The following is a 14,802-nucleotide window of genomic DNA, read 5'->3' on the forward strand; positions in this document are numbered from 1 at the left end:
AACTCTACGCAAATGATACTTTACAGATTTAATAACTACTTTCCAGATTCCACCGAAGTGAGGCGATAGTGCAGGTATAAAATGCCAATTAGTACCATTATTACTGATGTTGTTAATAATTTCTTCCTGGAAGTGGTTTGATAACATGTACTGATGACCTTGCAGTCCCTTGTCAGCTCCGGTAAATGTTGTTAGTTTTCCCCTTTTTTCTATGGATCGCTGTAAAGCACCCAGAAACGTTTCGCTGTTGAGGCTACTTACTACCTCAAGGTGAACAGACTTAGCAGAAAAAGAGGCAAACAATGCTATGTATGCATTTATTTTCAATCTGCTCTTTTATTTTTTTGATGGGGCATAATAGAATAGGGCCACCATAGTTGATTCCACAAATGCTGAATGGTCAAGATGGCTGAATATATTGCTTGGGTAGGTCGGCCAGGATTTGCTGTGCTGTAAATGCTCTTAATTTGTGACACCGTAAGCATTTGTGTGTCTGATGTAGTTGATTCCACAAATGCTGAATGGTCGAGTTGGCTGAATATGATGCTCAGGTAGGTCGGCCAGGATTTGCTGTGCTGTAAATGCTCTTAATCTGTGACACCGTATGCATTTGTGTGTCTGATGTCTTATCGCATTCCTGCTGTTCAGGACCCAATATTTTTCAGGGAGACAAGCCAATAACAATCCAGGTCCTCCATGGGACTGTTGAAGATGTTCGTGTCTTATGATGAGCTCTGAAAGATAATGTTTAGATGGTAACAGTATTGGGTGTTTGAATGAATACGGAATTGATGTATTTTTCAACCAGCCCTAACTCTTAAAACATTGTTATGTAGGAATGGGCATAGGTTCTTTATCTGATTCTTCTTTAAAGACGACACCTCCATATTTCAGGTCTTTGATCTCTTCTGAGAAGGTTGCATTTTGTGTGATATTAATGCAGACTTCTAATGTATTTTCCAATTCACCAACATATAACATGTTGGAGATGGTCATACTTGAAAGTGTTACCTTCCAGCAATCAGAAGATTTTTAATGGATTTTGAATCTTTTCATTCCTAATAAAAACAATGATTGTAATAATTTTTGGAATATTTAGAAAGATTGCACATTCCTCTAGATGACAATGAGTTTTATTTATCATAATAGTGCAGCAATTTTTATATATAAATGTATGAAGATAATTTCAATAAATGAAAATAAATTCTGGTATGGCTTTGTAAGTAGTAGTATTAGTCGACGAATAAGTATAAGTGGTATTTTTAAATGTAGAAAAGATCAAAATATGAAGATAAAGTTGGAATTGAAGAGGACAAATTGGGAGAATTATTCATTTATAGGAAGGGGAGTTAGGAATTGGAATAACTTAACAAGGGAAATGTTCAAGTTGTTTTACGTCGCGCCGACACAGATAGGTCTTATGGCGACGATGGGACAGGAAAGGGCTAGGTGTGGTAAGGAATCGGCCGTGGCCTTAATTAAGGTACAGCCCCAGCATTTGCCTGGTGTGAAAATGGGAAACCACGGAAAACCATTTTCAGGGCTGCCGACAGTGGGATTCGAACCTACTATCTCCCGAATACTGGATACTGGCCGCACTTAAGCGACTGCAGCTATCGAGCTCGGTGGAAATGTTCAATAAATTTCAAATTTCTTTGAAATCATTTAAGAAAAGGCTAGAAAAACGACAGATAGGGAATCTGCCATCTGGGTGACTGCCCTAAATGCAGATCAGGATTGATTGATTGACTGATTGATTGATTGATTGATTGATTGATTGATTGATTGATTGATTGATTGATTGATCGATTGATATTTAAATTTGATAAAAATGAGGACACTACTAAAACAGATTCTACTCTAATTGGTCAACTGGTGTGGGTAACTTTGATTGCATCCAGTAATTTGTTTTCCTATCGTTTGTCACTTTATGACGGGCTCACATCGAGTTGCTGTAGTTGCTCTTTATCTGACTCTTCTTAGAGACGACACCTCCATGTTTAAAGTCTTTGATCTCTTCTGAGAAGGCTGCATTTTGTGCGATACAAATGCAGACTTCTAATGAATGTTCCAATTGGCATAATCTGTACATGGTAAACAATCCAAATTTTTAGGGAGAGGTATAAAACTATAAAGTGGAACCTCGAATATCCGTTTCTGGAATGTATGTTTTCCCGGATTATATGTTCAAAGTATATGGTCCCGCGAAAATCCTAATTAAATCACATTGTAAAAATTCAGCATTATCCGTTCTCCGAAGAAACAATTTTCCAGATCAACCGTCCAGAAATTCCAGTCACATCAATGCTAAATCATCGATCAAGCATTTTTCAAGGAACTGTATCTCACTAAAGGACTTCTACAGCATACTTATAGATCTTGGTGTTTATGCCTCATCATTGTGATAATTAGAGCAAGTACTGTACTGGAAAAACGATCGGCAGTTAATTTGCATAAGGGACCATCATAGCATCGCATTCGGCTGGTATTGTTTAGAGAATCCTTGAAAATCTTAAAGCAGAGTGTGGCCACAACAACTGGAAGGAGACAGAGTGCATTTCAACAGCTCTACATGAAGACAGAACAAGTTTCGTAAAATGTTCGTACTTGTAAAACGTTCACATTATGTCCAAGGTTAGATGTTTATATTTTTACTTTTTTCGATTGTGTTGTTGAACAGGTTTTCGGCACTTCCCTCAGGGCACTATACAGTTACTGGGCTTTCAGGCAGGAATCAAAACTGCTCCTTCTTAACACAAATCTAGTTTATCGTATACGATTATGTTATCCAGACCAAAACAAATGTTGCACCTTACATACGTAAAGCCATGGGAGGTTTTGGGATTGTCTATTACTGTTCTGGTCCTAATATAAGACTGGGAATTTTACATTTTTGTGTTTATGTCACAAAAACTGCAGTCGTTTTATTTGCGCACGTTTCATTAAAAAATTTTGTATCATTTCCTACTCATACTGACTTGTGCAGTGAGCGTGCTTTCCATCTAAGTTCAAGGTCACGAATAACCGTAATTTCTGAAGTATTGATAATATTTTTTCTCTTTCCAATTTGATTGTGATTAGTGACAGGCAGAATTGAGTATAATCAAGACCAACTACAAGATGTTCTTGATATAACGCATTCGCAAACGTTTTAAAATAATAATAACAACATATTTATTGCAGCTAATTGCTATATGCGTAGCCTCAGTGGCTCAGGTGGCAGTGCACTGGCCTCTCACCGCTGGGTTCGGTGGTTCAAATCGCGGTCACTCCATGTGAGATTTGTGCTGGACAAAGCGGAGGCGGGACAGGTTTTTCTCCGGGTACTCCGGTTTTCCATGTCATCTTTCATTCCAGCAACACTCTCCAATATCATTTCATCTGTCATTCATTCATCATTGCCCCAGAGGAGTGTGATAGGCTTTGGCAGCTGACACAATTCCTATCCTCGCTGCTAGATGGGGGCTTCATTCATTCCATTACTGACCTGATCAAATGACTAGAAACAGGCCATGGATTTTCAATGCCATATACAAAGAATCAATACAATCATTCAATGCAGAACCTAATTAGAAGAATTTTCCTTCCTGAACACCTTAGTACATGATAATGATCACATTGCTTCCCGCACAAAGCACAGATGCATCCCTCATTTGGCGAGTGATACTTCGTCGTGAAGCATAGTTAGAAATGAAAACCATGCACAGCTAGTCTTGTTGTTACATGCCGTACTCATAGTTGGCTTCCTTCTATTTGTCGTTGAGCATCGCTTCTGTAATGCAGAAGTCCAGCCAGATTGCCGATTTCTTTTCCTGATGTTCATATTTTTACTATTTTTGATTGTATCACCGAACAGGTTTTACCTCAGGTCACTGTATAGTTACTAGGCTTTCAGGCAAGAATCGAAACTGTTCCTTCTTAACACAAATCAAAACCGACTCCAATCCTGTGTGCACCCTGAATATAACTACATCATTAGATCTCTGGTGAGTAACTCTTTACTTGTACTATAGGAGATATTGGTGTCTACATGCAACAATGTATTATGGGATTAAATACACTTGCGGCAATGCCCAGAAGTGCACACATTAACTGCATGATCTGATTTCAAGCAATTAGAACACAGTTTATCATTATGTGCATACCGTATTCTTTGACTAATGCTTAAATTCTGAAATATTTCACATGCAAACAGTTTATATTTTTGATTACAAGTCAGTACAAGTCATATGTGTGTAAGGATGAGCTTTCCTTTTAGACATGTGAATCTTGGAAACAGCAGGTCTTGACTGACCTTGACTGGAGCAGAATTGTGACATTTATGTTCTAAATGTTTAAACAGCTGCTGGAGTGTCGCCATAGAATCTAACTCAATTTCCCAACCTCCCTTCATTTCATGATCCAACTGGTCTACTGCATGCTGTGCTAAGATCATCTTCCAATGGGTTGTCTAAATGAAGAGCTTTAAAGGCTTGCAAATTACTAGAAAATGTGTTAATGAATTGTCTAATTTCAACAGCTGACTCCCCTTCTCTCTGATTTGTATTGATGCAGTTAACTAGTTATTCTGAAATCTATTGCAGAGAAAATCCCATGCAACACTGTAAATGGATTCATTAGTAGGTAGGTTTTGAACTAATGCCTTAGCTTGGCCTTGCAGTGCTCCTAACAAATACTACATTTTTCAATTGGTCCAAATCTTGCATTAATGTCCAAACATTGATGTACTTATTGTTACAGGTTAATGAGTGGACTGTAAAATGGTTGCCGTGAGGCGGGCTGGTTTTTAAATAGTCACTTGGATCGCAACTATACGAATGCATGAAAATATAATCAAAATATCACTCGGTACACACTGTTTACATTCATTGAAACACTGTTAATATTAGAATTTACTATAAAATCGTGACTCCAGATAGATATGAAGCTTGATTGATGTCCATACACGCCATCTTTCCTGGATGCGTGGGTCACACAATGTTTATGTCTAACACCTTGCTAAAAGTCTCTTCCCCCCCCCCACCCCACTCCAGTTGTCACACTGCTGGTGGCAAGTGCTGCCTGGCCGATGCTGATTGAATTTATAACTACACATAAAACTTGATGATGCTTGTTGCTTGTTGTTTAAAGGGGCCTAACAGTGAAGGTCATCGGCCCACATAAAACTTGAACATCTGGTCTGGTCCACACGGTTTTCCATTGCTCATGCTGTGTACAGTATCTACAGTATTCCTTGCTGTTATGGATACTATCTCAGTCACTTTTGATGCTGATACTTTTAATGGGAAAGTTTCTTTTGCTTGCAGTACTTGATGCATATTCCACTCCCAAGTTTCTATTGGAATGTCTCAGGGGAATTTTCTTTTGTTCAGTATTTAATAAGGATGCTACTCGCCTTCTTCTATTTTCTTTGCATCTAGTATTTCTTGATAATAAATTTTTCTTTGCTTTATACTAGGCATCCAAAAATGTTTGCACCATACTTTTCAGTGAGAAATAACAACTAAGTAATTTCTTGTATGCATTTTATTGAGCAAAATAATCTCCTTCAGCTTCAATAACATGTTTCCAACAAGATACAAACTTATAAATAACACATTTGTAAAAGTTCTTGTCCCTAGAAGCAAAAAATTGCCCTATGGCCTGAGTGACATCATCTCAGTTTTGGAACTGTTGCTCACTCAAATGGTTATCCATGGCCAAAAACAGATGATAGTCAGATGGAGCAATGTCCAGACAGTAAGGAGGATGAAGTAAAATTTCCCAACCAAGTGTGTTGATTACCTCCTTGGTTGCTTTCACTGTATGAGGTCCAGCGTTGTCTTGAAAAAGGATCACTCCTTTCCTGTTGATTAGTGAGGGCTGCATCTGATGCAGTGCAGCTGCAACCCTTTGCAACTGGGATTAGTACACCTTGGTTGTGATTGTTTTGCCATGCTCTAGAAACTAAAAAATGCACAATACCAGTGCTGGTCCACCAAACACAGAGCAGTACCTTCTGCTGATGGATGTTTCGTTTGGGGGCAAATGCAGAAAAACCAGGGGACAACCAGTAGTTTCTTTTGCAGTTACAGTATAACACCCATTTCTCTTCACACTTCAATATCTGGTCCTTTCTTGTGGCGTGACAGCAATGAAGAGTAAATGGTGAGCTGCTGAGTTTGGTTTCCTTGGTCAAAATGTGAGGAATCCACTTACTGAGCTTCCAAGTCTTCCAATGGTTGATCACATCAGTGGTGTAGTGGAGCCCAGACAAGACACTGCCTAGTTACTGTTTTCTGGGTATTATCTTTTTTTAAACCTCAATAATCTGTGTCATTTCTTTTATAAATTAATACAATTAAGTTCTAAAGACTCTTAATAAAGAAAACAAAAATAACATGTCATTATAAGTAATTCTGTATGTGTAAGTATTATTGCTGGGATTGAAAATAGCATTTACAAACATTTGATCATAGCTTACTGAATGCACGTGGCAGACTACTTCATCTCAGAAGAATCTTGATTGACAGCTGATAACACTGCCTGGGACTGAACTGGTCAGCTGGTTGACAAGGGTGCCAAGCATTTTAAAAGTGGCTGCATCAGCCTTCAGATTGAAATGAGAAAGGAGAGGGCATGTCAAAAGCCTAGAAAGCAATCTGGTAATACTGTACGATTTCTCCCTCCAACACGAGTAAAGTGCATTCCATTTGTCATTCGTCCAGTTATTCAGTTTCTGGCGGGCTATCGTGTGCGACAGTCACAGCACGTTTTCTTCCTTTCTTCAATAAGAAGCGAGTTAAAGTACACCAAACAAGTATCTCCAATTTTAAAGAAAACATGTAGGCAAGATAAAGGTAAAAACAAGACCACATCACAGAGTGAAAGTGATAAAGTCCACAAATACGATGATATAATAAGCAGTTGAAATAACAGTTGAAGAGATCCAGGTGCTAAAAACGAGACCACATCAGTAAGTGAAAGTGATGAAGTCGACGATAAAATAAGGGGTGGCAATAAACGTGAAAGGGAATCAGGTACTTAAATACTGAATTGTACGACTACAACTGAATATTCAGATATGTGGACGGAGCAACACATATCTCCGTGGACTGACAGGCGAAATAGATATCCGTGGATGGGGTGCAAAAGTGGTTTTCTGGGTTGTAAATTGTGCGAAAAAATGAAAACTCTGTGTGTTCACGTAAGCCAGGGCTTCAGTATAAGTTCTGAATAGAGTAATTTCAGTGTGACTTATTCTTCAAACTCACATAAGACTGTGAAACTGAAATCATTGAGAAATAAAATTAGTTTTCATCAGCCAAGCGAAACTCATAAAAGAGTGGAAAAAAACCTTGCAAGGGGCAGAGAAGAATGTTTTAGAAAACTTTGTCCAAAGCAGTATTCAGAAATACACCGCAACTATACTTTATTATCTAGTTCAGAACAGACGTCCATTTACTGATCATGAAGATTTGATTCATCTGGAACAAATAAATGGCTTGGATGTGGGTACTACTCTACACTCTAGATTCAGTGCCACCGGAATAATCAGCCACATTGCTAGTGAATTTAGGAAGAAATTAGCAGAAACAACTGTTCGAGAAAATTGCAACGTTTCTATCATAATTGATGAGTCAACAAGTGTTCGTCAAAAATCATGTTTAAGCATCGATATTAGAATAGTTCTTGAAAATAAAGACATGATAACTTTTTTAGACCTTGTTGAACTTGAAGATCAAAGAGCAAAAAATATTTTTTTCTCTCTTTTGAGCTGTTTAAATAAGCATGGATTTCACGAAAAAAATCTGAGAAACTATTTCCTCGAATAGTAATCTGGCATTGTTTGAACCACCGAATTGAACTTGCAGTTAGAGATGCAATTAATGAGCGATCTGAAATTAACTACACAGAATTTTTCATTGGTAAAATTTATTCGCTTTACCACCAGTTGCCTAAAAACTGCAGAGAATTGAAAAATGCAGCTGCAGATCTCAATATGCAAATTAAGAAAACTGGGAAAATATTTGGAGTGCGTTGGGTTGCTAGCACTTCAGGACTGTCAAGGCTATTTGTGAAAATTAAAAAGCTTTGAATGAGCACTTCTTTCAGGCACCCACTGATAGTAGCAGATCAACAACTGAGCAAACCCAATACAAGGGACTACTAAAAAGATTACAGTCGACTGAATTTTTGAGAGATCAAGCTTGTATGTATGACGTACTGGAAAAGCTGTCATGTTTGTCCTCAAGTCTTCATGAATGAAGCTGCAACATGGCAAAAGCAGATAAGTTAATCTGATTTTCAACTGAAACAATTGGTGAAATGCGAAGACACTCGAGTGACAAATGTGAGAAAGCTGTGGAGTTGGGTTCCTTCAAAGGAGTTGACTCCCAAAAAACTGACCCAGCTAAATAGAGCTCAGCTTATTGCCAACATCACTGATAATCTGAATTCAAGATGTTTTTCATTTCAAGCATCAAATGTAAAGTGTCTCTCAAGCCCCAGACCATCAAATATTTACACAACCTTCATACAGGACATCTTTGATGCAAGTATATGACCTTCCAATATTTGTCATTTGTACGGAAAAGAATCCATTGTAAGACTTTGCAAAATAATGCACATGGACAACAAGCCAGTGGAATTTGCATTCCGAGAATTTATCGACAATGGAGGGAAAGTTGTGCTGCCTATTGTAGCTAAACTGCAGAGAGTAGTGAATGCTTTATGCAACCTCCCGTTGGGGTTACAAGTTACAGAAATAATAAAGAGAAAATATTTGCTACCGTTGTGCATTTACCAAATATGTACACTACACGAGGCATCTCAACATGTACGAAATTAAATTATAAACACTTTAGCCACAGAAACTAAAACGAACAGGATAACCAACATGACGACTACGAAAGGATAACAGGGAAGCATCTGGGAACCATATCCAGGGAGTGGAAGGTATTGGTAATACTGAAGAAGCGAAGTCAATGTAATCCTAAACTTTACTTAACAATTTCGATGCAAATTCAAATATAAAACAATAACAAATACACCATTAAAATTTGACAACATTATTACAGCTGTTATTACAGTATACCATGAGTTTAGATATAAGTTATGTAAATTTTCACCGGAACACTGCACATGATGTTCCACTGTTTGTGGCGATACTTTTAAAAACCAAAGCAGTTTGAAATAAGTAAGAGAAAGGTAAATTTACATTAAAGTGAAGACGTACATGTAAGGAAATAACGTTTAAAATATAATCATGGAGCAGAGCGCCTTCAGTGGGTAGCCCCCTCAAAAACACTTCTGAGAAAGGGTACCGGACCTAAAGGGAAATACTCCACGATGAAGCAGAAAGAACAAGACAGTCCCGAGGAGAATTTACATTTAGAGATTACATCGAACGGCGTACAAAATTTAATTTACCAGAACAACAAAACGGGGACTATCTCTTTGCAAAGGTGAGGGGACTTACCGAAATGGGCAAGTCATATTAATTAAATTCGGTAGCTAAAGGAAACACGGGTATGCTCCGGCAAAGAAAATTAAACGAAACACTACATTTGAAACTGAATACCAGAAAAGTGAAAAATAATAAAGTGTTTACCGGAAGGCAGGGCCAAGAAGACCCATACCTTAGGAGGCGACCGTTCCCTTCACTGGTCAAACAGAAAAAACACCTTCGCAGAGCCAGGCTCTAGCGACAACGCTTCTCTCCGGAAATTAGGAAATCTTACACAGCCAATGAGCGTCCGATCTTTTCCTTCACCTACCAATCACATTCACTTTTATTTTCTCCAACTGGAGCACAGAAATTAGTGCTGACAAAGAACATTTGGGAATCCTCGAGAAATTATGAAACTGATGCAACTTTACGAAACCAGAAATCTCCCACGCCGATGTGGCGCATGTGGTACAGTATGCACCAGAATTACCATGACGACTGAATAATATTAAAATCATATTAACATCAAACAAATTAAACAATTCCAAAATTCACATACCGAGAAGACAAAAGGGAAAACAAATGAACAAATGCATTACATATATACAATTTCATCGCCATTTTCCGAGTCCAAATAATAGAATCCCAATAATCACAACACTTTACCTTCCAGCACCGCTGAGTGCAAGAGAGGAACCTCAGCAATGAACCACTAACTGACAAATGAAAGAAATAGCATGACATTAGAGAATGCGCCTTCCCTGTTATTTATGAAAATTAATAGCCTCCCTCTGGAGTTATGGCAGCCAGCCCCATATGTCAAGTGAAGGCTATTGAGGCACCGTACAGCTGACAGCAAACAATCGCATCACATTCCAACATCAAGGTACTCTGAATCAACAGTGGACAAAGATGACCTTTGGAAAGTTTTTAAAGGTAAGATAATTTCCCATTATATAATGTATACAAATATATATTGAACGGTATTGTTCATGGTAAGAAAAATATATATTTCACGCAGCGATAATATAGCGTCAGGGGATTGAAGTCACAATTGGCGCGAAGTCCAGATGAGAGCTTTAGGTGGAGTGCAGCTCCCGGAGGTGGGCGTGACACTGGGAGTAAGCGAGAAAGAATATAGCAGATAAAGGATGGAGATCCTTGAATGCTATATGGGGAACTACCCATGCCACCTTGTTAAGAATTAAGGCGGCAAGAATCGGCTTGGCATGTTGAGAAAATCAGGCCATATTTACTCTCCTGGAAGGATATTAGAAAAACTAAAACTACAGTAATATTCCACATAATTTTCTGCATGGCCTGATGTGTCTTGAGACATTAATTGGCAATTAAGTTTGGAATACAACACTCGCGCACACACGTGGGAATGAAACGACTCGCCACATACCAATCTCAAGTGTATATTTGGGTGAACTCCCTGGCGTGGCGTTTCTTACTGTTCCCTATAAGTAGAACGAGATGTGTGGGGAGACAGTTCATTTGCTTCAGTGCGGTCGCAAGTATGTTAGTCCGGCCGATAAATTGTGCCATAAACTTATCATAGAACAAAGGTTCAGTTAGGTCATTCTATAAAAATCTTTTCTTCAGTGCAGTCATGAGTGTATTAGTCCGGCCGATGAATTGCGCCATGAACTTATTATAGAACAAAGATGTGATTAGATCACTCTGTTCTAACAATTTCTCAGTGTGATCACGAGTGTCAATCCAACCAATAATTGCGCCGTGAACAAAGACTTCTTCAAAGAAGCTGGGTAGACGAACAATGTAAAATACAAGTTAGGAGTGGAGCTAGCGATATGAACTAGAACGGCTAGTACTACTGACCTCCAACAAAAATATGTGTGCGATTGAGCACGAGACAGTAACAATGTACAGTTTGCGTAGCTAGGTCACAATCCGTGCCTAAACGCGAAGGTTAGACTCCAACCAAGAATGCGTGTGCGGTTGAGCACGAAACATTAATAATGTACAATTCAGCCAGCTAGACCATAATTTGCTTAAAGTTAGATTTATCTGATGAGTTCAAAGCAGTTAAGCATTAGACATATAATGAATGCATTTGGCTTAACAACCCACAAATTTCTGCTTTAACGTAAAGGAGTAGGAGAATCCTGTGTGCATCGAAGATGATTAATGGAACGTTTGATTGCAGTTAGGACCTGGAAACTACGACAAGAGTTGACAATAGCATGAGACCTTCCTACATCCATCTTCAAGAAGGCGGCATCACGATTAAGCCATCCAAGGAGCTGAAACCAGGACTGTCAACCCAGGATGACGACGGCCTGATGATGGGCTGAATATAACTGCTCAGTCCGCAATGGAGGTGCCATGAGGTCTACAGCAATAAGTTGATCATGTGTTTTGGCATGAGTTAGGGACAGCAATTTTCTGCAGATAACTTTCTGTCAATGTAAATAAATTCATATTTAAGCCCTTTTCGCAGTCTAGTATTGTTAACAGGACTAATGAATGTGTAGCCAGTGTTTAGCTTTGATCTATGGGTAACAAGGTAGATAGGCCCAATCTAGGTTTGTCGTCATGTAAATAGTTATTTTATTCCTTGTGTGAGATAATGTAGTTTGTTGTAAAGCAGTGTCTTTAAAACAGAAAGGTTTGCCATCTTAGTGTTGTAGGGGAATTTATCACGATGTATTAGGTTACTTAAAGTTAGGATCTGCATGTTCTTCTGTTGTCATGAATTACAGAGAAAAGGGGCCGAGCAGCGGAGCATGTGTCCGCCACGTTGAAACAGAAAGGGTTTTCAATTTTACTGTTAGGGTTTTACCACAAATGTGCACTGGATCTGAACCAGGGACTAAGGAACAAAGTGATACACTGTACAGACAAAACTCCATGGATTTTAATGGAGACTTGATATATGAAAGAGTTTCATTTAGATGAATCTGACCTGATAAGAGGTCAGGCACATATGCTGTAATGTGAATTAGGAGGAAATGATCCCCATGTGTATTATGAAGAGGCCCAGAGAGCCGAAAGATTGCCTGCTTTGAGGGAAAAAAAGGTATTTAAAGATCCCATTATGTCGAGACAGTGTCAGCTGTGTGGAAACTAGGCCAAGTTAAGAAGGGGTCTGTTGACGTTTTGCTTGAACGGCTGGAAGTGCAGACGACTGTGTTTCTACCCCTCGGCACGAGCGGCCATTGACACAGTTTAGCATGCAATGCAGAGGAACTGATCTTTTCTTTAAGAAAAGAAAGTTGTAACTAGAGTAAAGTGTTTATTTCCATTGGCTTGTTATTATTTTCATGTGCTGCAAAGTGTGTTATTTTATTGTGTATTATTTGTGTTGCTTCTATTTGTTGTGTTGCCATGTGTTGTTGTTAGAAGGTGCAGTAGCATGCACGCTACGTAGAGGTTGTGGGTTCATGTGCCATCCATGTTAGTGAGATTCAAGCTCACACTTAACTTCTATGTCTTTTGGGGGCAACAAATGGCCCTGCAAACATGTTTATGTGGAAATATAACCCGTATGTGAGGGAATTGATGATAGTGTTAATCTAAAAATCTGTGATGTATTTCTGTTCCTAACATCATAAGTTACAAACGTTGTGCCAAGGCATTTACACTAAAAGCCTGTTCAGACTTACCGCAATTCAATTTAACGCTAAAGCAATTACCACGTGAACTCCATGATTTTGTTGTTTCGTTGCCACCTAATGGCCAATGATTTAATGTTTATAATTATGTGTTGTACGCATTTGTGTAATTCGTGATTTTTCCTTTTTGTTCATTACACTATGCTTTCGTTCATTAAATTCAGTTTATTCTATATCGTTCCTCATTTGATCACACAACACGTTTCCTGTCCTGTTAAATCTTTAAGATCCTGTTACATTTTATGTAGCCACCGAACTAGACACGCGCTCTTCGACAATCTAGCCAGGTGAAGAAAGGACAGGAATGATAGGTAAGTTGCCCATTACTGTGCCCACTCTGTGTGATTTATTTGCCCATGTACCTTTAGAGTACAATATATATAGATTTAAATATTCTATCCTATGTCATGTTAGTACTGGAAAAGGAAATACACCAAAATGAGACCAAGATTTTTTTTAATGTTGCACCCCAGGCACCGTACACTATTTAGAAAAACATAGTCCATTCCTTAAGTGCCTGCGTGCTTTTATTTTTACGACTACACCACTGGTTCAGATGCTATTGAATGATTTACTCCCTGAACCCTTGTCCATGCTTTAAGATGGCACAGCAACAAGACCAGGCATTTCTAGTCAAAGATCATTATTTAACTTAGAATTCCCTTTTTGGATTCATTTTCATTCACTTTGACATTTGAAACATTTGTTCAACTCATTAAATGTTGCACCTCAGTTCTTCCTTAAGACAAAATTTACAAAAAAAGGGAGCAACAAATCGTGCTTTTTCCTGCCTGATAACTTTGAGCATTTGACTTTGCATTCTTGATCTAATGAAGCATTCCCACAAAAAAAAAAAAAAAAAAAAAAAAAAAAAAAAAAAAAAAAAAAAAAAAAAAAAAAAAAATATGTACTCTCTGATAACAAAAAGGAACATATGCATTTACCTTAAGTTTATTTTCCTGTTCTTGATCTTGAGAAGAACTTGAACTTGGTCCCGGCAATTCATATCTTGCACTCTGAAGCTCCTCAAAATTGAGTCCACTTTCTGAAAAACAAAATTGTACTAATATGCTTATTTTCATCCAGAGGTTTTCTGCGAACAAAGTTCCTGTTACCCTAATTTTCATCTAGTACATTGGTGGAAGGATGATCAGTAAGCAAAACTCTGTCTATCCGGAACCCATTAATCTAGATAACTAGTTTGTCTGGACTGTATATAACATTACTACATTAACCACACACTTAAAAATAATTTTAAGTCTAACATGAATGATCTTTTAAATTTAAGAGAATTTCATTGAAAAGTGGACATTTTTTAATTCTAAGAAGAAGAAGAAGAAGAAGAAGAAGAAGAAGAAGAAGAAGAAGACGATGATGATGATGACGATGATGATGATGATGATGATGATGATGATGATGATGATGATGATTGTTGTTTAAAGGGGTCTAGAGGTCATCAGCTGCTTTTTAATTCTAAGATGATTATTATGAAATTCAAATATTCTAATATGCAAAGATAACTGCAGCTTCTTCAACTCATGATAATGTTGAAAGTGATGATAATTCTGATGACGTGTATAGAACCACACTTCAGTCACGACTCTACAGAAAGCCTATGAACGGCATTATTTAAGTTGTTAACATATTTTATGGATTATCGAGACTTCCAGACATCTAGATTGGATCCAGGATATTTAAAAAAAAATTTTAAGTATGTTTTGATTTAAATCA

General features: G+C 38.0%; 1 protein-coding gene across 4 annotated transcripts in view; it reads right to left on the minus strand.

The window, feature by feature from the left end:
* Positions 1–14,802, minus strand: part of LOC136887288 (E3 ubiquitin-protein ligase LRSAM1) — a 687,439-nt gene that overhangs the window by 534,873 nt on the left and 137,764 nt on the right. For all 4 annotated transcript variants that reach the window (XM_067159790.2, XM_067159791.2, XM_067159789.2 and 1 more), the window contains exon 5: positions 14,016–14,116. In XM_067159790.2, coding sequence (XP_067015891.2) covers positions 14,016–14,116 — 101 coding nt within the window. The remainder of the gene's footprint in view (positions 1–14,015; positions 14,117–14,802) is intronic.

The sequence above is a fragment of the Anabrus simplex genome, chromosome 1 (genome assembly GCF_040414725.1).
Source record: "Anabrus simplex isolate iqAnaSimp1 chromosome 1, ASM4041472v1, whole genome shotgun sequence".
Lineage (NCBI taxonomy): Eukaryota > Metazoa > Arthropoda > Insecta > Orthoptera > Tettigoniidae > Anabrus > Anabrus simplex.